At 34.9% G+C, this 26,295-nt stretch overlaps 1 protein-coding gene across 1 annotated transcript in view; it reads left to right on the plus strand.

Annotated features, from left to right (window-relative positions):
• Positions 1-26,295, plus strand: part of plekhh1 (pleckstrin homology domain containing, family H (with MyTH4 domain) member 1) — a 97,384-nt gene that overhangs the window by 45,654 nt on the left and 25,435 nt on the right. Inside the window, 11 exon segments of the mRNA XM_056476462.1 lie at positions 3,961-4,052; positions 4,162-4,254; positions 4,256-4,310; positions 4,659-4,795; positions 5,735-5,845; positions 5,952-6,038; positions 9,815-9,973; positions 13,114-13,194; positions 13,676-13,855; positions 15,640-15,751; positions 15,870-15,982. Coding sequence (XP_056332437.1) covers positions 3,961-4,052; positions 4,162-4,254; positions 4,256-4,310; positions 4,659-4,795; positions 5,735-5,845; positions 5,952-6,038; positions 9,815-9,973; positions 13,114-13,194; positions 13,676-13,855; positions 15,640-15,751; positions 15,870-15,982 — 1,220 coding nt within the window.

The following is a 26,295-nucleotide window of genomic DNA, read 5'->3' on the forward strand; positions in this document are numbered from 1 at the left end:
GTACTCATGGGTCACACTCAAAAGGATTTGCAGCGCTCCTTTGAAAGTGGTGTAGAGCATGGGGAAATATGAGTAAAGGGACTGAACCCAAAAAACAGTTGTGTTAGTACATTTTCCATATCAGGACATAATATATAAAAAAACGAGAGATAAAACGAGGCAAGATGACGTTTCACACTGTGTCATTATTTATTTTTAAAAAATAAAGCCAAGACAGAAAAACCATGGGTGACAAACTTAGGGAATCCTGTGATTCAGGTGCATGTAGATGCACTTTTAACATTAATTATTCATTTGTTCATTTCCTTTTTGGCTTTGTCCCTTTATTAATCTGGGGTCGCCACAGCGGAATGAACCGCCAACTTATCCAGCATATGTTTTATGCAGCGGATGCCCTTCCAGCTGCCACCCATCACTGGGAAACATCCATGCACACTCATTCACATACAAAGGATGAAACTCTGGACTTTGACAGGCAGGACTTTTGCAACACCTTGATTTTTTTCTTTTTAAAATTCGTTTTCAGCTGTTCTGTTGTAGATTTGCTGGTATGCTTGGGACCAGTTGTTGCATGATCCAATTTTGGCTCAGCTTGAGCTGTCAGATGGGGATTGTGTTCCCCACCAACAAACTGCTAAAACGTTGGCTAATGTTCAGGGGTGCGTTTCCAACTACTTGCAACTAGTTAGAAGCATAGTTCCTGGCTGTGCTCTATTCCCTGTTATCCCCCTATGTCCTATGCTTTTCGAACCTTCCAACATTTAAACTTAGAATGATTAAAAAAACAAAAACATAAAAGTCTTCTCTCTTTTGTGTAATTTGCTTTCAAAATATATTTTAAAGTTCAGTTTTAGCGATCTTCATATTGACAATTGCGTTCCCTTCGCAGTGCACTTTGAAAACATTTGTCATTTTGAACTATTATTTAACTATTATTTAAAGTGGAATTTACGTATATCTTGTGAAAACAAAAATACACAGCATACGTAATGCTTTTAATTTATAGTAAATTTATTAGAATTAGAGCTATTTAAATTTATTAGAGCTATTTATTAGAAAATCTGTACTGTATATGGCATGGGCCTGTTGGTTAGAACATTTCTGCAGTGGTTTGAATGTGACAAAGTTGTCAAAGTAGACTTCTCGAAAAAATAAAATAAAAAATAAATAAACAATATCCTACTTAATAATCATAGTAATCATATACTATTATTATTAAGTAGGATTTTTTTCATTTCTTAATAAATAGCCTACTGTAAATTAAACTATTAACGAATATGATTTATATATGAGATCAGAATACATGTTAGCTTTTTGTAAGTGGTTTTATGTTTTAAAATAAAATATTTAATGTTCTCAATAACATTTGTAAAGGAAACATAGGCCTGATATATGCCGTTTACATATATTTCAATTAATATGGAAACTAGTGCATGTTTTTACCGAAACTAATATTGATTTTTATTTTTTTTTAAAATGCATGTGCGTGGAAAACAATATAATTTGCAACAAAAATTATGTTTTTTTTCTCTGAAGAAGTTGTTTCTCCACCCCATTTAGAGTGTCATTATGGATGTTTTACGTTATAACTAACATGGTTCAAACGATGGATCTGCGACAAAGCAACTACAGTTTTATGATACTCATTAAATCGTTCTTTTCCCAAATGATGCATCGAACTATGATGCGAGTTACATAGTTGTTTGGAAAAACGCACCCCTGTTCAGTGATTTGATTTGTGAATGGTTAATGCTATATTTTGTTGTTCATATTTAAAACTAAAAAAATTAAAACCTGCAAAAATCATGTCCTGATATGGAGAAATTAGAATTTCATAGGGTGTCCTATCTTTTTCACATGACTGTAAGTGCTCAAAGGAGACGGATGTTAATACCAGGTGAACAACTATAATGTGTTGAGTCTGACGCTTGTTATCAGATCACTGCAAACGCATGTTGATACCAGATGATAAGTATCACTCAGTATAGGTCTGTCACCAGAATCTTTCTGGCAGCTCTTGCAGCTTATTTTAGTAACGTCATATGAACAGATGCTCTCAGATCTGTCAATTAGAAGTCAGGACTTCTTTGATGTCACTTCCTCTCACCTAAGGGGAGCACACCTGTGCAGGTGTGTTCTGCGCTCATTGAGTCTTCAAGAGGCTTTTAGAGGAGGTCTGGCTCTGTGAGTAGAGGGTGAGAATGGAAACCCTGCTTTTCAATCAGCCGTGATGAAAGGATAAACCCGGCGTGTAATTATCTCAGCGAGTGTTTTACTCCTCTCCATCTCAACTCAGTCATAAAAGTCAGTGGAACTGTGGTTCTGTGCTGCAGTGAAAACCCACCTTTCATGCAGTTTCCATTGAAAATTCAGGGGTAAAATATGACAGATTCACAACCAGCAAGTTTCAGGCTAAAAAGTACATTTTTATAGGCTGCGAATGTACAAATCCAAACATTAAAAAACTGTAACACTTTACAATAATGGTCCATTATAGTTAATGCTTGATAATGTATTTACTAACATGAACAAACAATTAGTAATACATTTATTTTGGGATTTGTTCAACTTTGTTAATGTTAGTGTTAATGGTATTTAAGTTAAATAACGCTAGTTCATGTTAACCTGTAGTGCATTAACTAATGTTAACAAGGACATCTTTGGATTTTAATAACTCATTAGTTAATTATGAACTATGATTAATAAATGATTTACTAGATTATTCATACTTAGTTGTTAGTAATTAACTAATGTTACCTAATGGACTGTTATTCTAAAGTGTTATCAAAAAACGTAGTTCATACGTACTACAGATGCAGTTTGCACTTTTGTTTAAGATCAATCATTTTTACCTAAATATAACTGAACGCTCTGTTTTCTTTAAAACTGCTTCTTTTTTTACCTGCAGGGTGTTTTAAAATGTTTATGGTTGCTCTCTGAGCTTGCTTTTTAGCTGCTGTTACTAGTCGTTTTTAGTCGTTTAAAATTTTCAGTGGCTGTCATGTTGTTAAGGAAATTGGATTGTTTATGATTTAAATTGATTAAATGATTGAATTCGTGTAGCAAAACAGATTAATTCTTTGTAATGTTAAATGATGTTAGTCAAGAAAGTGTTTTTCTGTCTTCTGTTGTTTGATTAAAAGCCGTGGTCACTTTAATTATTTTAAATATTATCATTTTATATATATATTTAATATATATTATTTTAAGTATTTTTTGTGAATTTTGCGACAATGCTTTTGTTTGGGTTTCTTAATGAATAATTTAAAATGAGCTCTAAAAGTAAGTAAAGACAATAAGATTCCTGTAAATTAATATATACTTTTTGCTTTGCTAAATAAGTATTAATTTTATTAATAGTTAATAAAATAAATAAATGGTAACATTAAATGCAATTTACCAAAGAATGTTTCCATTTATTAACACTAATAATAAGGGAAAATGTATTTGGAAATTTCATATTTATCATGATTTCATATTTCAAAAACTGGGGTAAGGATACTGAAAATGCCACTTCGCTTTATATTATGTATTATAGCAGCTTACAAATATTCAAAATTTTACAATTGCTATAGTTTGGATCAAGTAAAAAAAAATATGTCTTTCTTAACAAACAAACAAACAAACAAACAAACAAACAAACAAAAAACAAATAGTTAAATTGATAAATAATGTAATAAATTATTCAATTTATAAATCTTAGTGATCCACATATTTAAGTGGTTGCACTATATTGCTTATAAATAAAATAAATAAATAAATAAATAATAAATAAATAAATAAATAAATAACATACACACAAAATACTAAAATCCTAATCAAATGTACAATGCCCTACTTTGCTTGTGTTTGTTAACTGAATGTCCTTATGAAATTATATTGAAGTGCCCACTCAGGCCTTATGAAATTTTTTACGAGTTTTATAAGAAGTGGCCATGTGTTGTTGGTTTGTTTCTGCAGTATCCACCCAACCTCAGCACTCAACAACCGGCCCCTTCACTCACCTCATATACAAGAACATCAGTGTGCCTGTGTACTCCACACTTAAAGGGGTAAGATTACATCATCGCTATGACATATAACCAATGTGTTTATATATAATAGGGATAATTTTATTACAGAAACCTTTCAGATTATACAAAATGTCTTGTGCTCCTCCAGAAAGCGACTCAGATCAGCAGTGTCCCTCTCCCCGATGATGACTCTGGTTCAGAAGACGACAGCAGCTCATTGGCTAGTCTGCACACGTCCACCACTGGGGCCGGATAAGAAGGGCAGCACCCCTGGTAGTCCCCGTGCTGTCAAAAGAGGTGAGGAAACCTGTAAAACTACCACTTTAAGAGGCCATTCACACTGAACAAGTTTTTTTCATTTAGGGGCAATATGGCAATAATATTATGCCACGTTTTGATTTTATTACAATACTTTCTGATGTTGGTATGTTTCTGATGTTGGTTTACTATTATGGAGGTAGTCTGAGCAGTACAGCCAAACAAATTCCCAATTTTATAAACAAAGCCTTACAAAGTAACACAGTTTAAAATGAAAAAGAATGGTAGACACTTAGGACGAAATAGGCGAAGATAAAAATATTTGTCTTATATTTTTTAAATTAACTGAATAAAACAAAGAACATGTTCATGTCTTTTGTCCTGCAGGTGTATCCATGTCCTCCATCAGTTCAGAGAGTGATTATGCCATTCCTCCGGATGCGTATTCACTGGATAGTGACTGCTCTGAGCCTGAACACAAGGTGCAACGAACCTCCTCCTACTCCTGTGAGAGTGTCGGCCCGGTATTATCTGCTCTATTTTGTCTCCTCATCATCACTTCCTCTCACATTGTGTCATTTGTATACATTTTAGAGGCCTATGATAGGAAAATGCAGTTTAAATGGTAATAATGCTCTGAAATATGATTATTATTTAAAAGAGAGTTCTTTTTTTGAGATTTTAACAGATTTTTGTTTGTTGAGCTACAGTTAAGACAACGTTAGGCACCTGTCAGCTTTAATTAATTGTCAGCTTTAATTAAGCTGATCTCATCTTCCGGGTTTTAAATAATTTTTGGGGCAGGAACAAAATCTGTGACATAGCTCGCATCTGCCTGTGGAGTAATGACACATCGGTATCTCATTATTATTCATAGTGGAATTTTCCTATGAGAAAACCCTGCTTCTTATTTATTCATGACTGCACGAGACCTAAGACTGGGTGAGACCTTGACCTGCGCGGTCACGCAGTATTTATCAATTCATTAGGGGTAGTATGTATTGTTTTCATGATCCACAGGGTTTGTTGCATGTTTTTCCCTGCGATGCTGCCATGGCCGATACAGCAAAGCCGTTTGTGTGCAGCAAACATTTTTGTTGGGAAAGCTGTACGAGAATTGGAGAATGGTGGACTGTGTAACGGATGGGTGCAGTCTGTCACAATACTGCTGTGCTGGAGCACCATGAAAGAAAAATGTCCTGAACAGAGGGTAGAAGGCAACCGAGGATCTTTTCTGCTGTGCCCACTGTCCGCTGGAGGGTTTTCAACTCTGCTGGAGTTTCAATATCAGACCAGAATATGCGATTTATAACCTTTTTACAATACTTTTCATGTTGTACTTTTGTTAAACTGGAGAAGCTGTTTTTCCCATTAATCTTGATCCTATTTACAATGAAAAGAGTCAAAAGTATGGAAGGTTTTTGTTGTTTAAAGGCATTTTTTTAATGTGCCTCTTAATATAGGAGACACTCGAAAAGACAGGTTACCTGCTGAAAATGGGCAGCCAGGTGAAGGCATGGAAGAGACGCTGGTTCATCCTGAGGAATGGCGAGATCTTGTACTATAAGTCGCCGGTGAGTAGACTTGTCCACAGCTCTGAGGTGGTATTTGGGAGACGGTGTGAGGGAAGGAAGTTTAGAGTTACAGCACTGATGATATCTGCCTTTGTTCTGCTCTCAGAGTGACGTGATCCGGAAACCTCAGGGCCAAATGGAGCTCAACTCCTCGTGTCATATTGCCCGCGGAGAGGGAGCACAGACATTCCAGGTGAGAGACACACACTGATACACCTAAACAGCCTTTAACAAATCTGTCAGCCTGAGGCTTCAGCAACAGCCTGATATGGGTATCACACGTTTCGTCTGCGCTTTCAGGTCGTGTTTGGCTGTCATTACTGGGTTTGCGCTGTTGTCATGAATATAATGACGAGGAATTATTTATAATTTCCTTAATATTTAATCAGTGTAATCGTGTCTGTTACAGTTTGGAAGGAATTGAATGTCATAATCATAATATTTCTAGAATTTTTGGTAGGTCATGTGGATGTGTTTTACTCTTACTCTTGTGTTACTTAAGATTTGCTTCAGTACCTGCTGTGAATGATAGATAAATATACATTTTCACTCCTTTTAAATGATGTACAGTTAATTTTACTGGACAATTCATGATGGAAGAGATGTTTTAGAACAGAGATGCCAAACTGGGGCATGTGGGCCAAGTTGGCCATGGTAACCTGTGGCCCATTTGGCCCACCATCCAGTCTGAGAAGAGACTGGTGGGTGATTTGGGGACGAATGCCTTTAACTGAGATCGTCATTTCTAATATAACATAGCTTTTTGATTGTCATAGACATCAAATCAAGGCAAAAAAACAGGTGCAGCTTAACTCCTGTATTCGGCATTAAACTCGCATTCTTAAAAGATTCTGTTATATAAATGGGATTGTTTTTGTTTTTATTGTTATAACTTATTATTAAATTATTTGAACATATATTTGTATAGTTGAATTAGGGCTGCACGATATTGGAAAATCTGACATTACCATATTTGTATTACTGTGATATATATATATATATATTATATATATATATATATATATATATATATTATATATATATATATATATATATATATATATATATATATATCTATATATATATTATATATATATATATATATATATATATATATATATATATATATATATATATATATAGCGTTTTAATACAATTTCACCAGATGATTTAACAGGTTTATTTAGATTGATTGGGGGGATTTTGTAGGGAAGTGAATCTCGAATAATATATAATAAATGAAATAAAAGCATAGATAGATAAAATATAGCAAAGACAAAATTATAATTTTCAGGTATTCACTATTCAGGTACAGATATTGGATAATCAACACTGTATAGTCTTCATTGTTTATTATTTAATCTTTATTAAAGTTACAAAAAATTACTTGTGGCAGGATGTTTTAAACTCTGAAATATAGATATGTTCACACAGTCACAGGCCTTAAAGGGACAGTTCACTCAAAGATTAAAATGTACTCACTATTTACTCACACTTCACTTGTTTCAATACTATAGGAATTATTAAATTGTCTTCTTTTTGTGTTCTGTTACAAAAAAAAGAATATTTGAAACAAGTAAAGGGTGTAATAAAAAATGGTAAGTAATTTTTGGGTGAACTATCTCTTTAAAAATGCATGCAGATGATTAACTTTTACTCCATTATGAATAAACTCCATATTAAACTATAATCCCAATTTAACATTGATATCCTGCGATGTGACTATTGCGGATGCACACATTGAGATATCGATGCTGAATCTATATATTCTGCAGCCCTAACTTGAATATAGGTTAGTTGTCTTTTCTTCTTTTCTGTCCTTGGCCAAAAACATGCTTTCACATTGTGGAACATACAAATCAATTTTATACAAATCAATTTTACATAGATATAAAAACAAATTTAAACAAAATAGATTGTTGTGTGTTTTATGAGAAGCTGTAATAAATTTGAACGTGCATTGTTTTTTTTATTATTTACTATGTATATGTAGACATTACATGAATCAATAGGTCATAAAAATTTACTTGAACATTCTGGAAAAGTCTTGGAAAAGTCATGGAATTTTAATAGTAAAAATGTGTATGAACCCTGTTTAATGTAATACAGTTTGGTATATTTACCTTCGGCCCACAGTCCACAATCAAGTTTGTTTTTTTCGGCTCATCATAAGAAAAAGTTTGGGCACCTCTGATTTAGAAGATTTAAACACCATATAAGTCACGATTTGACTGGTTGATGTTGTGTATTTATTTATTTTATTTTAATTTATTGTTTTATTAATGTGCTATTTATCGGTTATCAAAAAATAACATAAATGGAAGTTTTACGCTTATTGGTGTCATTATTTGTGGGTAAAATGAAAATGTACAATGTTTATTTTGCCAGCACACATTGTTAATCTAAAAGTGAACAATAATTCTGTGCAAGTTAAAGGTGCAGTAGGTGATTGTCTTTAGAAATATTTTTTGTTGTGCTGGTTGAAAGTCTCTTCATATTCCAATAGTAATGATTTAAGGAAAGTGATCTAAATGTATTTATATGTATTTTTATATTCTGGATAAGGCATACAACTAAAAAAATATTCATCCAATTTAATATTGTCGGACCGACAAATAACTTGATTATGACAGGTATCTCAAACTGTCTGTCAACAAATTTAAATTGAATTTGCTCTTTAAGCAAACAGATACGTCACTCGCGTGTACACGTAAAGCACGGATCTACCGCTAACAAAGAGATTTCATTAGTCAAACTCTGCATTTACCTGAACTTCTTTCTGAAAGACCAACATGGCCTTGTATCCATGAAAAGAAAGATTGTTTCTGAAAGGGCTTCTGTCAAAAATGCAGAATCAAAACTTTTAAAAATCCTGAATCAATATTGGAATTACTTTTGCATGCTGGAGGGAAATGACGTTATGCAGTTCAAAACAATGATCTGAAGGTTGACACCATGGCTGAAGTATTTATTTTAGCTAGGTATGTTTTTAAAATATTTTAGCCATGCAAAGCTTATGTAGATTGTGTTCTTGTTTATGAATGGGTTTAAATGCACGGAAGTGTTGTTCAGCCACTGAAAACGTCCAGCAAAAGATTGGCTATTTTCAAGTTCATGGAGGTCCTTTTACAGCATCGATAATATAGTCGGTTAAATAGACCTGAGCATTCGTTTAGTTGTAAACCAATTCGTTTTGTTGAAAAAGGAGCTGCAAACAAGCGATGTACGAGGATCAGCGAGCACAATTGAAAATGAAATGTCGCTCATTGTCTTGGTAATGTAAACATAAGTGTGATGTAAAAAGATGACAGGTATTTATGTTTTTAGCACTCCTTTAACACTCAAATTTTTATTTAATTTAATAACAAAACATAAGTAATGTACTCTTACCGCCTAACCAGCTTTACTGAGGGGAAGTTTGATTTATATTCCACATTCGTTCATTTTTGCACAGTGACAGCCTGTGACACAGTTTTGGGGGAAATGATAATTCCTGCACCCTCTGGCCTGTCAACAACCACGCTTGATAAAGTGTGTGTCTCCATAGAGTTTTCTAACTGGTGAATGACATGTTCTAGTGTTACATCTAAATAGTTTATGACGTAGGGAGGTGTGGCATTGGATAGCAGGGGAGGGTCGTAAAATTTCTAAGCTATTATGCTAATGCTAGCATTTTAGCAGCTACTGCATCTTTAATCCTCTCAAAAAAGCTGTTTAAACTAGTTTAATCTACTTTTATCAAATACAAAACACATTTTTGTTGATGCATTGGAAGGTTGTATGGTGCACATATAGCTATTGTTATGTTATAGTTAGTTGGATCAAAGTATTGTGTTTACATGAATAAAGTTTAATCACAGTATTGACAAAATCCTATTAAAGTGTGTGTGTAAACGTAATAGATTTTCAAAGAGCCTGTTTGTTCTAAACCCTTGTCCATTTATTTTCTCATTTACTTGTTATGACTAGTTAATTACGGAGAAGAAGACTTTTTACTTGGCTGCAGACTCCCCAAATATCCTGGAAGACTGGATCAGAGTTCTCCAGAATGTTCTCAAGGTTCAGGCCAGTGGACCAATTTCCATGGATAAAGAAGTCAAGCCTACAGTGCGAGGCTGGTTAACAAAGGTAAGAGTTCACAGGAGTGTTATCAAACTGCCCCATTATTTCATTTCTAATTTCTGAATTTTAATTTGGAGGTCTCTGACAGTAGGATTACATGCAACAAAGAAAAAAAACATATCAGAGTGTCTGAAATGGTCCTTAATCTGGTCTGTTTAAAGCAGGGGTACCCAAACTTGGTCCTGGAAGGCCAGTGTCCAGCAGATTTTAGCTTCAACCACAAGTAAACACACCTGGACCAGCTAATCAAACTCTTTCTAGGTATACTAGAAACTTCCAGACATGTGTTTAGGGAAGTTGTATCTAAACTCTGTAGGAACATCGGCCCTCCAGGACCGAGATTGAGCACCCCTAGCTCTAAAGCCTTCCTTTTCAACAATGTTTTGATTGGTCAGATGGCCTAGTCTTTCTACATCTGTTGAAAGGGCATGTGAAGTGGATTTGCTTTCACAGTGCAGTAAACATAGTCTTCTCAACATGTTGACAAACATGAACCAAACTCACCTTTGCCTCAGTGTTTGTGGATGGTAGATATTTCTGTGGAGAAACCGAAGTGCAGAGATGGGTAGTATATGAATACAGTAGGTTTGTGCATCTAGTTTAGCGTGTAATTAAATATGAAAGAATAATTGACAATAGCCCATTGAATTATTCCAAAAATAATGGGGATTCATAGCTTGTGTGTGCATTATTTTATAATAACTTAATGAACCAGAGTAAATAAACCTGCATATACTTTGGTTTCTTTACCTAATGACAGTGTTTAGATGTTGTACAGTATGTCAAGACATTTGTCAGGTTTTAGTCATCAAACTGCTGCTGTGAGTGTACTAGTTTCTTAGATATCTCACCCAAAGCCTTCTTTCTTTTGATTTGAGTTTGACAGGTGTAGTGTCATTTGTAAATCAAATGTGTGAAATCATTTCAAGACTTCATTTCTCAGAGCCCTGAGCTCATAAGATCTTAGAGCCTAGGGCTCCCTCCCGTTTGCAAGGCGAGAGGGGAGTTTGAGCTCAGGTAGATCTCGAGAACTCCCCTGCTGTAGTAGCTAATGAACAGATAGTGATTGCTCTTAAGAGATAACTACTAACTAGGAGTATGTCTATGGTGCCCATTTGAATTAGTCAATTAACTTAAGTTGCATGTTTTTGGATGGTGGGAGGAAACCGGGGAACCCGGGGGAAACCCACGTGAGCATGGGGAGAACGTGTAAACTCCGCACAGAAACGTTGGCTGGCTTGGTAAGGACTAGAACCAGTGACGTTCTTGCTTTGAGGCAACAGTGCTAACCACTGGGCCACCGTGCCAGCAATCTAGGAAAGGAGGAGGAGTAGGGGTGGAAGGGGGATTTTTCAAAACAAAGATGGCTGTTATATGAAACTTAGGGTATTTATAGTGGCTTAGGAATCGTTTGATTGGTGAATCATAAATTAGATATGCGGGACCGGCTGCAAGCAATCATAAGCACGTGATCCTCTCGAAATTAGTTTATTAATAAACTTCACTTATCGTAGTGTTATAGAACTGTAATGCTGTCAAGACCTGACTTGAACTACATTAACTGTGTGGTTCCCTGAATTGTACACCTTATGGTTGGTGTGTACACCAAATGCTAAGAAAACACATCACTCTCTCTAGATCACTCGTAGGATGTTTTACACCTTGTGCAAATTTTCACCTTGTCAAGTGAAATGATTTGCCTTAAAAGGAATTTGATGTTGTACATTTGCAGCAAATGTGTAAGGCATTTACACCACTCGATGGAAATTCGCCTATGTTCTTATGTTGTGCTTCTTTCCGAGGTCATTTGCCAAGTTTTCATTAATCGGGTTAAAACTGGTAATGCTCTTTGCAGCTCAATATTTGACTAAATTTTCATCATTTATGCCATGTTAGATCTCCCCACTTTGAGTCACAGACACATTGAGAGAGAGAGAGGGAGGGAGGGAGCGCACGTGTGAGAGAGATCTTGTGTGTGCATATAAACGACACGGTCATATCTAATAGCTCATTGCAACGTGTTAGCTACCTCTTTGCAAATATTTTTGAGCATATTGGCAAGTTGGGTAATCCCCAGCAGCTCCCTGGTGAAACGCATGTCTGTGTTCTCCAAATTACACAGAGTAACAAAGACGGTTACTGAGTTACTCTGGTTACTACTGATGTTTGAAAGAAGTGCATTTATTTCAAGCTGTGATCAAAACTGCCTGGAACTACAACAACTTTATTGCACACCTACCAGCCAATCAGAAATATCATCAGACCTTGGATTAGGTTTTTATAGCATAACAGTAAGAGTTTTGGACTTGTGCAGTATAAAGCAATGACGTGATGATAGTTAAAGGAGAAATGAGCAGGTGACATTGAGGGTTGTGTGGTGAGATTCCCAGGGTTTCTGGTACATGCTGGGACAGATCTGGGGTCATCTGGCCTGGAATGCATCTGATAGGGAGTCCCCTTGATCATGAGCTGTGTGTATAGAGTGACTTCACATCCTAGGGGATTTGATTGACTGGTCAGTTTATAATTAAAGACATTATTCACGTAAAATCGACCATTCATATATTTTTTTAAATCAAACATTTAATAATATATCATGAATTATTTAATAATGCACAATTGCACATCAATATTTTGGTATAATTCATGTACCCTCATAACCGCATAACCCCATATGCCCTAAAAAACTTTCCTTCCTCCTTGTAAAGGAGGGAATGTTTTTTTGCACATTCCTGGAGTTTCCCTTTCAGACTCCAAATGTATGGAAGAAGAATTAAATTAATCAAGGTTGGTTACTTAATAAGGTTTGAGATAGTCAGTTTACTGGCATTTGCAACATTATTTAACACTGAATAATTCATGTCTTCACCTGTCTTTATGCCTGTTTTTAGCAGATTACCCATCCATTTTTATTGTTTTTTTTTGTGACTGTGCTGTTCTTGGTGAATTACTTTGGTCTTTATGTACGTTCAGTGAATCTACTGCGATCTTTAATTTGTACATTGTCTGTAAATTCATCAGCATAACTATAAAATAATTTAGTGAATCTACATCTATGTCACAACACAGATTTAATACATTTGGGTTTGTGTACATCTTGTATTACTCTTCTACACTAATATTACTATATTTTTTTGTCACTCCAGGTGAAACATGGTCATTCAAAGCTTGTGTGGTGTGCCTTGATTGGAAAAGTCTTCTACTACTACCGAAACCAAGATGACAAGGTGAATATCTTTACATGTCTGAATTTCTAGTAGCTTTTCAAAGTCCATGTGACATCAAAAGATACAATGTTTATTTTGCTAGTGTACATTATTATTCCTTAGGTGAACAATTAATCTGTGCAAGTTAATCCACTTAATAAAAATGTTTGTTTTGGTAATCTTCAATCAAAGTCTGACCATTTGCTTCCATGTTTGGTGTGGTAGTCCATCTATGCTGACTGACTCAACCACAATTTTTTTAACCACGCCCACTTACTGTTAATTTGCTATGAGGGAAAGCCCCGCCCCTACTCAATATTTAGTTTCAGTTGGAAGTTTATCAGCACGCTGAAATAAAAGTCTCAGCAACTTTAAGTTCACGTGGACTTTAAAGCTGCAATGTCTAATTAGTTTGTTTGTTTGTTTTTGGGTTATTTGCTAATTCATTCTTGCATTTATTGCTATTGTATGTTTGAGATCAAATAAATGTTTGTGGTGGCAGTTTCCACTGGGTCAGCTGCGTGTCCGAGAAGCACGAGTGGAAGAAGTGGACAGGTCATGTGACTCTGATGAGGATTATGAAGCGGGTGGGCGGGGCTTCCTCTCCTCTCACTTCACATTAGTGGTTCATCCTAAAGAGCAAAGCCCTACCTACCTGCTCGTCGGCACTAAACAAGAAAAGGTATTATTTACACCACATCTGTAAATTTGCCTAATGTTTACCCAAGTGATGTTTTGGGTTTTATTATTTACAATACCATATGTTAAATAAGTTATACATAAACAAATGATTTCTCTGTGAAGGGGTGCGATTACCAGTTAAGGTAATTTTTTTGTTCCAGTTCATTTGATTTTTTTTTTCAGTCTATGCAACGTGCATATTTTATTTTTATAGATCATTTTGAGGCATCTAAACAATAACAATGGTCAAAGAATGCAAAAAATGTTCACAAATTGATAAATAATGTTATGACAGTTGTTTTCACATTAAGATATGATTAAATAGCTTCTTTTTAAAGTTACGAAATAGTTTGACAACAAGCAGGAAATGTTCATGGGCCAGTGACATCGCCACATTGAAGTGGTCTATATACTTTGTAATAAATTTACTGTGCACCTTTAATATTTTTACAGTACAATATATTTGAAATACAGTTTTATTAATTTCAATTTAGCTTCATTTTTGCTGTATTATTTAGCTTATTTCTGTACCTTTTTTCAGCATGCTTAATCAAAGTTAGATGCCAAGACATTTTTTTAATTCACAAAATTATGTTTAGAGACTATTAAAAAAAGTTTAGAGGCTATTTCCCACCATTAGCTAAATGTTAACTATGTCTTCCCCTAGTCAACTTTTCATTTGATGCTTATTAATAATTATAGTCATTAAGAAAAAACATTGAATATTATTTTAATAAGCTTCTAATAATAGGAGTTTATTTCCAAACTACTGCACAGTGCTACCTTTCCGGTTAAGTTTCAGTTTTCATAGCTTTTTAGTTTAGTTTACTTTTTTTTTCTTTCTTTCTTTATTTAGTTTAGTTTTGTTTTGCTTTAAATTTATTTTTTTTGTTTGTTTGTTTTTCATTTGTTTTGTTTTTCTTTTTTGTTGTTGCTTTTTTCATTTGTTTTGTTTTTGTTTGTTTTTTTTTCATTTGTTTTGTTTTTGATTTTTGTTTTGTTTTTCATTTGTTTTTTTTTGTTTTTTGTTTTTTTATTTGTTTTGTTTTTGATTTTTGTTTTGTTTTTCATTTGTTTTTGATTTGTATTTGATTTAGTTTTCGTTTTTTTAGTTATTTAGTTTAGTTTTTAATTTTATTTAGTCTAGTTTTGTTTTTGATTTGTTGTTTTGTTTTTCATTTGTTTTTGTTTTAGTTTTTTTCATTTGTTTTGTTTTTCATTATTGTTTTGTTTTTCATTTGTTTTTGATTTTTGATTTGTATTTGATTTAGTTTTAGTTTTTTTTTAGTTATTTAGTTTAGTTTTTAATTTTATTTAGTCTAGTTTTGTTTTTGATTTGTTGTTTGTTTTCATTTGTTTTTGTTTTAGTTTTTTTCATTTGTTTTGTTTTTCATTATTGTTTTGTTTTTCATTTGTTTTTGATTTTTGATTTGTATTTGATTTAGTTTTAGTTTTTTTTTAGTTATTTAGTTTAGTTTTTAATTTTATTTAGTCTAGTTTTGTTTTTGATTTGTTGTTTTGTTTTTCATTTCTTTTTGATTTTTGTTTCATTATTGTTTTGTATTTGATTTGTTTTGTTTTGATTTTGTTCTTAATTTGATTTGATTTAGATTTTTGTTTTTATTGTTTTGGTTTTAGTAATAGTAGAATAGAATAGTAGAAGTAGAAGAACGAATTTCACAGTTTTAAAATTCAGTTCAGCAGTGTCTCTGTTTTGAGCTCAAATAAAAGCCAGTTATAATGCGACACACATTCACACTTATTTTCTTGCTGTCTTTCTCTCAGGATACCTGGCTGTACCACCTGACCTTAGCAGCGGGTAGTTCTGCCAGCCTGAGGGTGGGGACAGAGTTTGAGCAGCTGATCGGCAAGCTGCTTGATGTGGATGGCGTCCCAGGTCAGCAACACATACAACAGTTTCTCAATTAAACTGAGACAGACAGATTGAATGACCCCAGACGGTGTTTACGACCAGTCCTGATGGCAGCTGTTGTGTTGTTTTTCGATATGTGCAGACTCTGCTCTGTGGAAGCGTGAAGTGCTGTGCTTCAGTAAGGAGGGTCTGCGGTACCCACTCACCACACTGCCCTCCGAGGCACTTCAAACCGAAGCTCTCAAGCTCTTTAAGGTAAACACTGTTGTCTGTGTCTTCTTTTGCTCTCTCAGTTTGTTATCTGTCTTTCTGCAGCACAAACGCTCTTGTCTGAAGGGCTTCTTGTTGTCTTTACCTCCCTTGAAGAGACTATCATTCACTTCTAAGGCTACATTTACAGTAGACTGGTGCAATTTTTTTAACAGCATTTTAATAAAGGAAAATGATCCTTGTCTGTACTTGTGCTTCCACTGCATATCAGAAAAGATCTCCATCCACAACATATGACCAAAACTGCACATCACAACAAATATTAGATATTAAACTAAAGAAAATAAAAAAGTTATTATATAAAACACTAATTAGAGAGGCATTCAATTAAAAAAAATGTAATCAAGGCTTAGTTCACCCCAAAATTTTAGGTGCAAAATTAGTTCACCCCAAAAATAATTGTATATGACTTTCTTCTTTTAGTCGAATTCAATATTATTTAGAGTTATTTGAAAAAGTGTCTTGGGCTTCTCCAGCATTACAATGATAAAAGGATGGTGTTTTTCTTCAGCAGTCCAAAAGAAGTCCAGTAAAATGCATCCATCCCTAATAAAAAAAATGTCTGGATATCATCAGCTTATCAAAAACAAAACCTTGTGGCAGATTAAAATTAAGAAAAAAATTTGGATATACAATTTTTGCAGTATTGAGGCACTTTCCCACTATATTGTACAGCTTTGTTTGGTTTGGTATGACTTGGTTTGGTTTGGGGGGCTTTTCCACTGGATTGCATACCTAATACCGGGTACTTTTAGTACCTTTTTTAGTACCACCTTGGGTGAGGTTCAAAGCAAACTGTACCATTATTAAAATGTGACTTATACACACTAATGATCACCAGTTGATAATGATGTTTAACAATGATTAAACAATAAATAAACATGGGACATTAACCTAAAATGAAAATTGTCGTAACTAGCATTACTGGATTTGCATCATGAGAATCCGCTATATTTCAATAATCAGCTGCAGCCACTGCTGTATTGTTTGATCACATGACTAAACCCTTATTATACCATTGCAAGAAAAAGACATCAAAAATAGCAGCATCATGTTCAGTAGAAAAGGTCTAGACCTTTCTCCCTTTGAAAACTAAGAAGGGAATCCAGCAAGAGATGGATGGGACAACTCAGAATTCAATTTTTCAGGAAATCAAGGCAGTAGAGGCGTCACAAATATAGTGATTAAACCCATTTTAAGAGACACTGTACTAAACTGCAGTTAAAATGCAAACAGAGCCAAGCAAAACTGAACTGAAGTGAACATGCTGAAGCAAATGCTAAGTTTCTTTTCATATAACCATTATGAGCATTGTTTCATTTTTGTGGTGCATGTCTTGATACAGAATGATCCCAAAGAACCAATCATGTGGAACGAATGCTTTTGTTTTCAAAAGTCTGTTTTTGGTCCATCTAAACCAGGGGTGTCCAAACTCAGTCCTGGTGGGCCGGTGTCCTGCATAGTTTAGCTCCAATGTCCTTCAACACACCACCCTGAAAGTTTCGAGTACAACTAGAAAGAGCTTGATTATCTGGTTCAGGTGTGTTTAATTGGGGTTGGAACTAAAATATGCAGGACAGCAGCCCTCTAGGACTGAGTTTGGACACCCCTGATCTAAACTGAAACCCAACCCCAGAGTTTAAATAAAGGACTCTGCACCATTTACAAAAGACTCGGTTATCGAAGGTTGGAACTTCTGGAGTAATGTGGAAATTAATGTTATTACATGGCTGTCTGGAATACTCTATTCTGATTGGTCAGTCGCAGCATTCCAAGATACGTTATCCTTATAAACACGTTCAAATCCATATACTTACATCCACTTTCCTATGTATCTGCTAGTGTGTCAGGCCTTGGTTTTTCACTGCTTGACAGCATCTTCTGACTGAATAATGCTCAGGTTAGCGTATGCTCCATCAGGCGTTTTCATTTCTGTCAGCTTTGTTTAATTAGAGTTAATATTATGCCAATGTTTTGTGTCAGATTTTTATGTTTTGTGGCAAGAAGCTGTATAAAGTACATCCAGGATGGTTGTTTTCACAAAATAAAGCACTTCAGTCTTATACAACTGTCGTTGGACTTTATTCTGTGATAACAACCTCCTGGATGTACTTTATATCTAACATAACCAGCACAACTTTGGATTTTATCAATGCATTAGTTAATGTTGAAATGTGATTAACAAACACTCTACAAGATGATTTTTAAAAATTTTAGTTCATGTTAATAAATACATTCACTAGCATTAACCAATGGACCATCATTTTATAGTGTTCCCCAAAATTGGACTAAAAGTAGCTTTTATCTCTCTTGAAGAGTCTCTCCATCTCTGTCCTCATGCTGCTCTCCTGAGGGTTGATGGTGCCGTGCTGTCCTGTTTCTTTGAGAGAGCAGATCTGTCTCCCACAGCAGGATCAAAGGCTGTGCTCTCATTATAGCACAGGAGATAATGAGCTGGATTGGGCTCTGATTGACGTAAACCCCTCTCTTCTGCAGTGTAGTCATGTTGAGGAAGCTTTGAATGGTAGCTTGCTGAGATACGAACTACTCATTACTTAAAGTAGTTCAACTACAGGCAGATTTTTTTTAAAACCGAAGTGCTTGGGTGCACTCGATGGAATAAAATCAGAGCGGGGGCTCTAGCGCAAAATATTAAGGATCGTTGTATCAAATAAGAACAGATAAAGTAAGAACTGAATCAGAAATAAATGATTTTCTCAGCAGATGAAGTGTGTATAATTCAATTCAGTTCAACTCGTCTTTATTTCTTTTACAATGTACAAAGCAGCTTAACATAGAAGATTCTAGTAAATTGGAACTGTGTCAGATCAGTTTTATTTTGAAGCTGTGTCAGTCCAGTTGTATGCATATAAAGTTGAAGTCAGAATTATTAGCCCTCCTGAATTATTAGTTCCCTGTTTATTTCTGTCCCCAATTTCTGTTTAACAAAGAGAAGATGTTTTCAACATATTTCTAAACATAATAGCTTTAAGAACTCATCTCTAATAACTGATTTATTTTATCTTTGCCATGATGATAGTACATAATATTTGACTAGATATTTTTCAAGACACTTCTGTACAGCTTAAAGTGACATTTAAAGGCTCAATTAGGTTAACTAGGCAGGTTAGGGTAATTAGGCAAGTTATTGTATAATGATGGTTTGTTCTGTAGATTATCGAAAAATATATAGCTTAAAGGGGCTAATAATTTTGACCTTAAAATGGTGTTTAAAAAATTAAAAACTGCATTTATTCTAGCAGAAATAAAACAAAGACTTTCACCAGAAGAAAAAATATTATCAGACATACTGTGAAAATTTCCTTGCTCTGTTAAACATCATTTGGGAAATATTTAAAAAAGAAAAAAAATTAAAAGGAGGGCTAATAATTCTGACTTCAACTGTATGTATATATATATATATATATATATATATATATATATATATATATATATATATTTTTTTTTTTTTTTTTTTTTTTTTTTTAAATAATAATATTTTTTGATCAAATAGTTGATATTTGTTTAGTTAGAATATCAGTAAGATATTTTTCATGTATAAAATTGTAAGGTTTTATTTTATTCTATTTTAAAGGGCACCTATGATGAAAATCAACTTTTGACAGGTGCCATGTCTCCATAATTACATGTTCTGTATACACATCCACGGAACAATTTTTGCAAAGAAACTGGGATTAAAACATATGTTACAGCACTCTGTGATCAGCTGCACCTTAGCAATTAATTTTATAAACGTTTTTAAACTATTTGTAATGAAGAGGGTAAAATTGGCTTGTAATTCTTAAGCCTCATTTACACTACGAGTGACTCACAGTGACAAAGCGACAAGCAACTGTTCATTTCAACGGAGAGTAAACGACTTCCGGTAACCTACGCAAGAGACAGAGACCACTCACAACCAAGTGGGCTTGTCGATCGATGCGACAAGGTTGAGAATCCTTCAACTTTATGCAAATGAAGAGCGACTTTCTTGAGCGACAGCCAATAGGAGAACCAGTAGAGCTCACATGATCCTCTCTCAGCTCCTGCAGAGACCGGTTGTATTCTCCGTACTGTAGACCTACACAACTCTGCTTTTGCAGCAGATAAATAACCGCAACGACAGAAAACCCACTTTTTTCTTGATCATCTTTGTAAATAAGCGTTTTATGTACTGATTCCATTTATATTTACTGTTTTCTCTGAACAATGTTTACTTTCAATAAAATCAGGGTGCTCTCAGACTATGCTATCCGAACTGTGCCCACACGCGTTTCCCAATTCGTATGAGAAGTCTGAGTGCTCTGAATCGGGGTGTGCCAGAGCGCGGTTCACTTGCGCTGCGGCGCGGTATGGTTGTAGTGTGAGTGCAAAGCGTGCCTGAGCCTAAAACTGAAGACGCGACGTCAGTTTTGGGGGACTTTTCATATGGATTCATTAATCATTCTTACTGTTTAATGAACACAAACTGTCACAGTTTATTAAAGACGCAAACCCCTCACTGCACGACAGCTGCACCTTCAACGATCCTCCTAATACCTGCAGCACGAGGTTTTTATGATTATTTATGAGCGTCAAAATTGGTGGATCTGTTCGGGAAAGTGTTTGACTGCGTGTCACTGCATCCCAAACGACTAAAAATAATACAAAACGAAATAACAAAAGCAATCTCCACTGTGCTGAGCAAGAGCGTTAAACTGAACAGTGACATCATCGATGATGTAAGCGTGCTCTGTTCTAGTAGGTAAAAAATGCAAGTGAGTGCAGGCCGAGAGGGGATGGGGGACAATCGCACTTTGGCACAGTTCAAGGCAACTGGAACTAATGTAAGTGCGCCCTTATTCGCTCTCTGTAAATATCACCACAAACGTTACCTAAGCAACCTCAAGGTGGAAACGCCCACTAGCGGTTTCCACCCAGAGCAACAGGCAGCTACAGTCGCCACTAGTGTGAATGAAGCATTAACCTGGCATGGTGTCAATAAACGTGTGTGTGTGTATGTACTGCAGAATTGTACTGCAAAATGCATTTGTGTGTGACTCATCGTTTCAGAAAGGCTTGAATAAACTTACTTGGTATTTTTGACACATGACCTAATTTGCATTTAAAGCCACAGGCTGCAAAAACAGCTGCACTACTCAGACACCAAAACAAAACATCTGCCAAAGGGCAGATTCTGGAGTCTATTATAAATAATCTGATGGGTATATTGAGCTGAAACTTTACAGACACGTTTTGGGGACACCAAATCTTATCTTATATATTGTAAAATAGGTGCCCTTTAATATCTGTGTTTTGATTATTATTTCTGTTTCAGCTTTTTTTTTTTTTTATTTCAGCTTTATTTAACTTTTTAACAATTGAAAAATATTTGTGGCAATTTCAGTTTTAGACAACAATAATAAAAAATGTTAATAATGTATTTTACTTTTTCATAGTAGCGCTGTGCGATTAATCGAAATCGAATCACAATATTAAATGATGCGATTAGCTAATCACAAGAGGTTGTGATATGAAATATATATGTATTATTTAATTTCTCATGCCCAGAGCAAATGCGTGACTGTCGTCTGTGTGTGACAGTCTTACTAGCCAATTGAGTGAGCACACTTTCATTCTGCCCAGTCAGAATTGCGCAACCGAACTATGCGGAATGCCCACAATAAAACAAAAAAACAAACAGGAAAGCGCAGACAACTGAGATGATGGCATCTGCTGCTTCAGAAGCATTAATAAACAAATTAATATCAAAGAAAAACAGGACATTAGTAATATGGGAATATTTTGGTTTCAAAATCAGACACCAAAAAATAACATTTATAACAAAGAATTCAATCGCAATATCTGTTAGAAAAATCACAATTAGAAATCGCACAGCCCTATTTCATAGCATTGAAAAGTAAATCTAAACAGTTCAGTAAAAAGAGATAGAGACAGAGCGAGAGATCTGGTTTGTTTTCATTTGTGGGCAAATGCTTGAATCCCGTTTTTTAGATGTGATTTTTAATAAAGAACTTTTTTTAATAAAGACATGAATATTTAATGACCCACTGCACACAAAAGCATAATGACTTCATCCACTTTTAGGCTTGCTATTACAACCTGTAAAAACAGCACTAAATTGACAGGGGTCTGGCTGCAGATGCAATCTGAGCTGCATCCAATGCTTTTTAATGTGCTCACTTAACCCTATCCCTAACCCTACCCCTCACTAGCTCCATTGAGTGCATTTTGTCTGACATTGCATCTCTGAGCGATGCAGTCTCAGCTTGCATCATAAAGGCTGCATCCAGATACTGTTGACTAAATCAATAAGTGAAGGGATATTTTGTCACTGTAAGTAGATCCTTAGATCCTAGAAGGTTTAAGTCACATGGATCAATCAAACTTTTGAAAATACTGGGTTATTGAACCTAATTTTGGGTAATTTTTTTATTTATTTTAGTCCCAAACATTTGAATTTATCCATATTTTACTTAAAAGTACATTCATTAAATTACACCTCACAATTGCCTCTTATTTGTACATTTTTACCAGCTAAATGTAAAGCAGGCAGAAAAGTGACACACCAAAGGGTTTTGCTTCTGTTTCTTATCATGCTGAGAAATCCTTTTAGAAGCATGACTTCTTCTAGTCAGTTCCTCCTAGCAGTGGCTCGGTGTGAGAACCGCCACCAGCCCCGTAACATCTCATTTTGAGGACAGGCCTAAACATTTCATCTGCAGTTCAAAGAGAGCCGTGACTGTTTGGAGAGACGCTTTCATTTCAGTTTCTCCTCAGGCACCCGTTTTCCATTGAGAGCCCAGTTCTCCTGAGGATTGCAGACATTCTGCTCTATTGACAGTTCAGTGGCGGAGCATTATGAGCTCTTTGATGATCTTTTTTAGGTAGTCATTTGATACTGAAAGAAAATTGCCTCCCACTCTGGAGTAATGAATGGGGGGTTGATGGCTACATCCTGACTTGATTTCATTTGCATTGTAAGATTTTCTGTAAGAACAAAAAATGGAATGCTAATAAGAAAGCAAAGCATGTTGTCGCGCGTGTGTGTGTGTCGGCCACAGAAGCAGCTGTGTGTGTGTGTCTTGTGTTAGAGCTTCGCCATCTGCTGGTTGTTCTTGTATAATGACTGTTTGATTTGGCTTCTCTCTGTCCTGTGGAGCAAAGCCATAAAAACACAGAATGACATACAGTTGAAATCAGAATTATTAAACCCTCTTTGAATTTTTTTCTTTTGTAAATATTTCCTGAATGATGTTTAACAGAGCAAGGAAATTTTCACAGTATGTCTGAAAATATTTTTTTCTTCTGGAGAAAGTCTTTATTTGTTTTATTTCAACTAGAGTAAAAACATTTTAAGGTCAAAACTATTAGCCCCTTTAAGCAATTTTTTTCGATAGTCTACAGAACAAACCATCATTATACAACAACTTGCCTAATTACCCTAACCTGCCTAATTAACATAGTTAAGCCTTTAAATGTCACTTTAAGCTGTATAGAAGTGTATTGAAAAATATCTAGTCAAATATTATTTACTGTCATCATGGCAAAGATAAAATAAATCAGAAAAAAAAAAAAACAATTAACAAATAATTCAAGGGGGCTAATAATTCTGACTTCAACTAGAAGTGAGAATGTAAAAACTAAAATCTATTAAAATTGTTGTGAGAAAGGCTTTGTTTTCATATTGGTTTCATGTGGGCTTGAAAAATATTTAATACAAATTTTTAGACACAAAATCTATATAATAGCTCAAGTAAAACACTTTTTTCCCTAAAGCATTACATGTAAGAGGACTCATCATATTTTTTTACAATCATCATGAATTATTCATTTACTTATATCATTATATTTGGGAAAATCAACTTCAGTCACTGAAATAACATGACTTTTTCATATAAAGGTTCAGATGTCAGTAAAATGAACAGTAAATTATGAAATTAATACAATTATAATGAATTCTAGTTATAGTAAATGTAATTGCAGTTAAATTATGTTATTTATTAAATTTTGTTATTTATTAAATAAAATTATACACTAATAAATTAAAATGAATCAGTAGCTTCAGTTAAAGGGCACCTATGGTAAAAAAAAATCTACTTTACAGACATATGTGAATGGATAATGTATAGACTGTTATATTGGGGTTATATAAGCACACCCAGTGCTTTTTTTTCAATTTAACAACATAAAAAAGGGTGGACCAATTGGAGCGGTTTTCAAATCGACCGCAACTTTACGTATGAGAGCGGTCCCCCGCCCACCAATATTGATTGACAGGCGCGTCATCATATCCTCAGTTTGTTGATTCACGTCCGCCATTTTCAGCGTGAGTCGAAGTGATATCACTAAAGGAACACCCTAGCTCTATTTTTAGATGCAAGGCTCATTGGGCTCAACACAAGATCAATATTCTCCACATTATCGCTCTAATCGGAATTATTGGTTGTATCTTTAGGTAGGTTTGCAAACATGTGTACTTCTCATTGAGTCTACCTTATACTTCAGCCGTTTGCATTTCTCGCGATCCCAGAAGCTCCCTGTGATCTTAACTAGCATGCGTCTTAGAATTCTAAACATAGGTTTCTATCAGGGTACACTCAAGTCGACGGCTGGGCGCCTCGGACAGCTGCAGAAACCTATGTTTAGAATTCAAAAATGCGTCGCGCGGCGATTCGGCACACTTCATGTTTCTGCCGCGCCACAGAGAGCATCCGGTGCCTCAGTCAAAGTTAATTCAGTGTGCGTGGTTATTAGTCTCGGTGTAAGAGCTCGGCACTTGAAACTAGCACACAGTTGGCTGTAAAACTGTACAAAGACACAAATGATTTTGTACTCTCTGCTTGGTCTGTGTCCGAGTCGTACATGTACGACTGATTGCTGAACCTCTCACTCCTGCTCCTTCTCGCAGTCTTCCTGTCAGACTCTGTTGCAAAAGCAGAGCGGATGAGCTCATGGCCCCGCCCCCTTGTTACATTGGCGGGAAGCCGAAACTAATTTACATGTGAAGCAACACACCCATAAATCAGCGAACTGTGGACACGCCCCCGACATGAAATTTTTTCACACATTATAATAAAAAAATCTGAATTGTGTTTTAAACTGAACCTAAACTGGCACACTCAGAAGAACCATAATATTAATATTAAATCATAAAAAAGAGGTAAACTATTTGCCCTTTAACTGCAATTGTTGGAGACTATTATTTTAATACGTAATTTTATGCACTTATGAGTAAATAATTTTTTTTAGAATTACTATTTTTATTTTAATATACCTGGCTGTAAAGGTGGCGCAGTGGGTCATTAAAATAAGTTTTTTTAATGATTATTTTTAATGAATAGTTTTTATTTGATTTATTTATTAGAATGTATCATTAAGAGATCTAATTATACAATATCACAAAAGCAATAGTAATATCATATGTGTAGCAGTGCAATTTGGCTGTATATCGGCACTAGTGGGAGGCATGTGTTAGTGCCGATATACAGCCACATCCCACTGCTACTCGTGTGATATTGTGTTTATACAACAGTTAATATATATATATATATATATTTACAACATAATCGTGTGTATAAAAAAAGAAAATCAAACACGGAGTCTCAAAATCCTTTTGTACGAGGAACTTTCTTCTACCATTCCTTCACATCTGCAGCTGACATCAGAACAGCAGGAACCATTGCTACTTCACAAACATCACTTTAGAGCTAGTATTTGAATGATTCTCTAGTGTAATGTCTAAAGTGATGACAAAACAGGTGATTTTGCTGACATTTCAAGATTATAAGGCTGAACAGCATGAAATGCCATTAGTCTACAGAGATTTCCCAGTATTTCTCTGTTGTGATCAGGAGATCACAATATTACTATGGTATAAATACAGCGCTACAACATACAAAAGAGAAAGATCAACTTAGAGAGTCATTACCTGTTTTGATCAGATGTAGTTTGAAATTACACTGTTTTTCTCTTAGGGCTTGTTATACGGTCTCTGTTGCTATCTTGTGGATGAACATCGTCAACCGTCTTTGCTCAAAGACAGGCTAATAGATCCTTTTCACATGATAGGGGCAAGTGAAGTGACGTCATTGTGAAAAGGCTCTATTGCCACAGACGTGCTGTTATCAGAAATGATAAATATAAATGATGATATATTTAAAATAGGCACTTTTCTTATAAATAAACTGCATAGTTGCAATCTAAACAACTACATCTGCACTAAAAAGCCTCAAAAGTACATTATGTTGTCCAACAGCTGCAATAATTGTCAAACTGTAGAGTGTCCTCTGCTTGTT

The sequence above is a fragment of the Danio aesculapii genome, chromosome 17 (assembly GCF_903798145.1).
Source record: "Danio aesculapii chromosome 17, fDanAes4.1, whole genome shotgun sequence".
In the NCBI taxonomy this organism is placed as follows: Eukaryota; Metazoa; Chordata; class Actinopteri; order Cypriniformes; family Danionidae; genus Danio; species Danio aesculapii.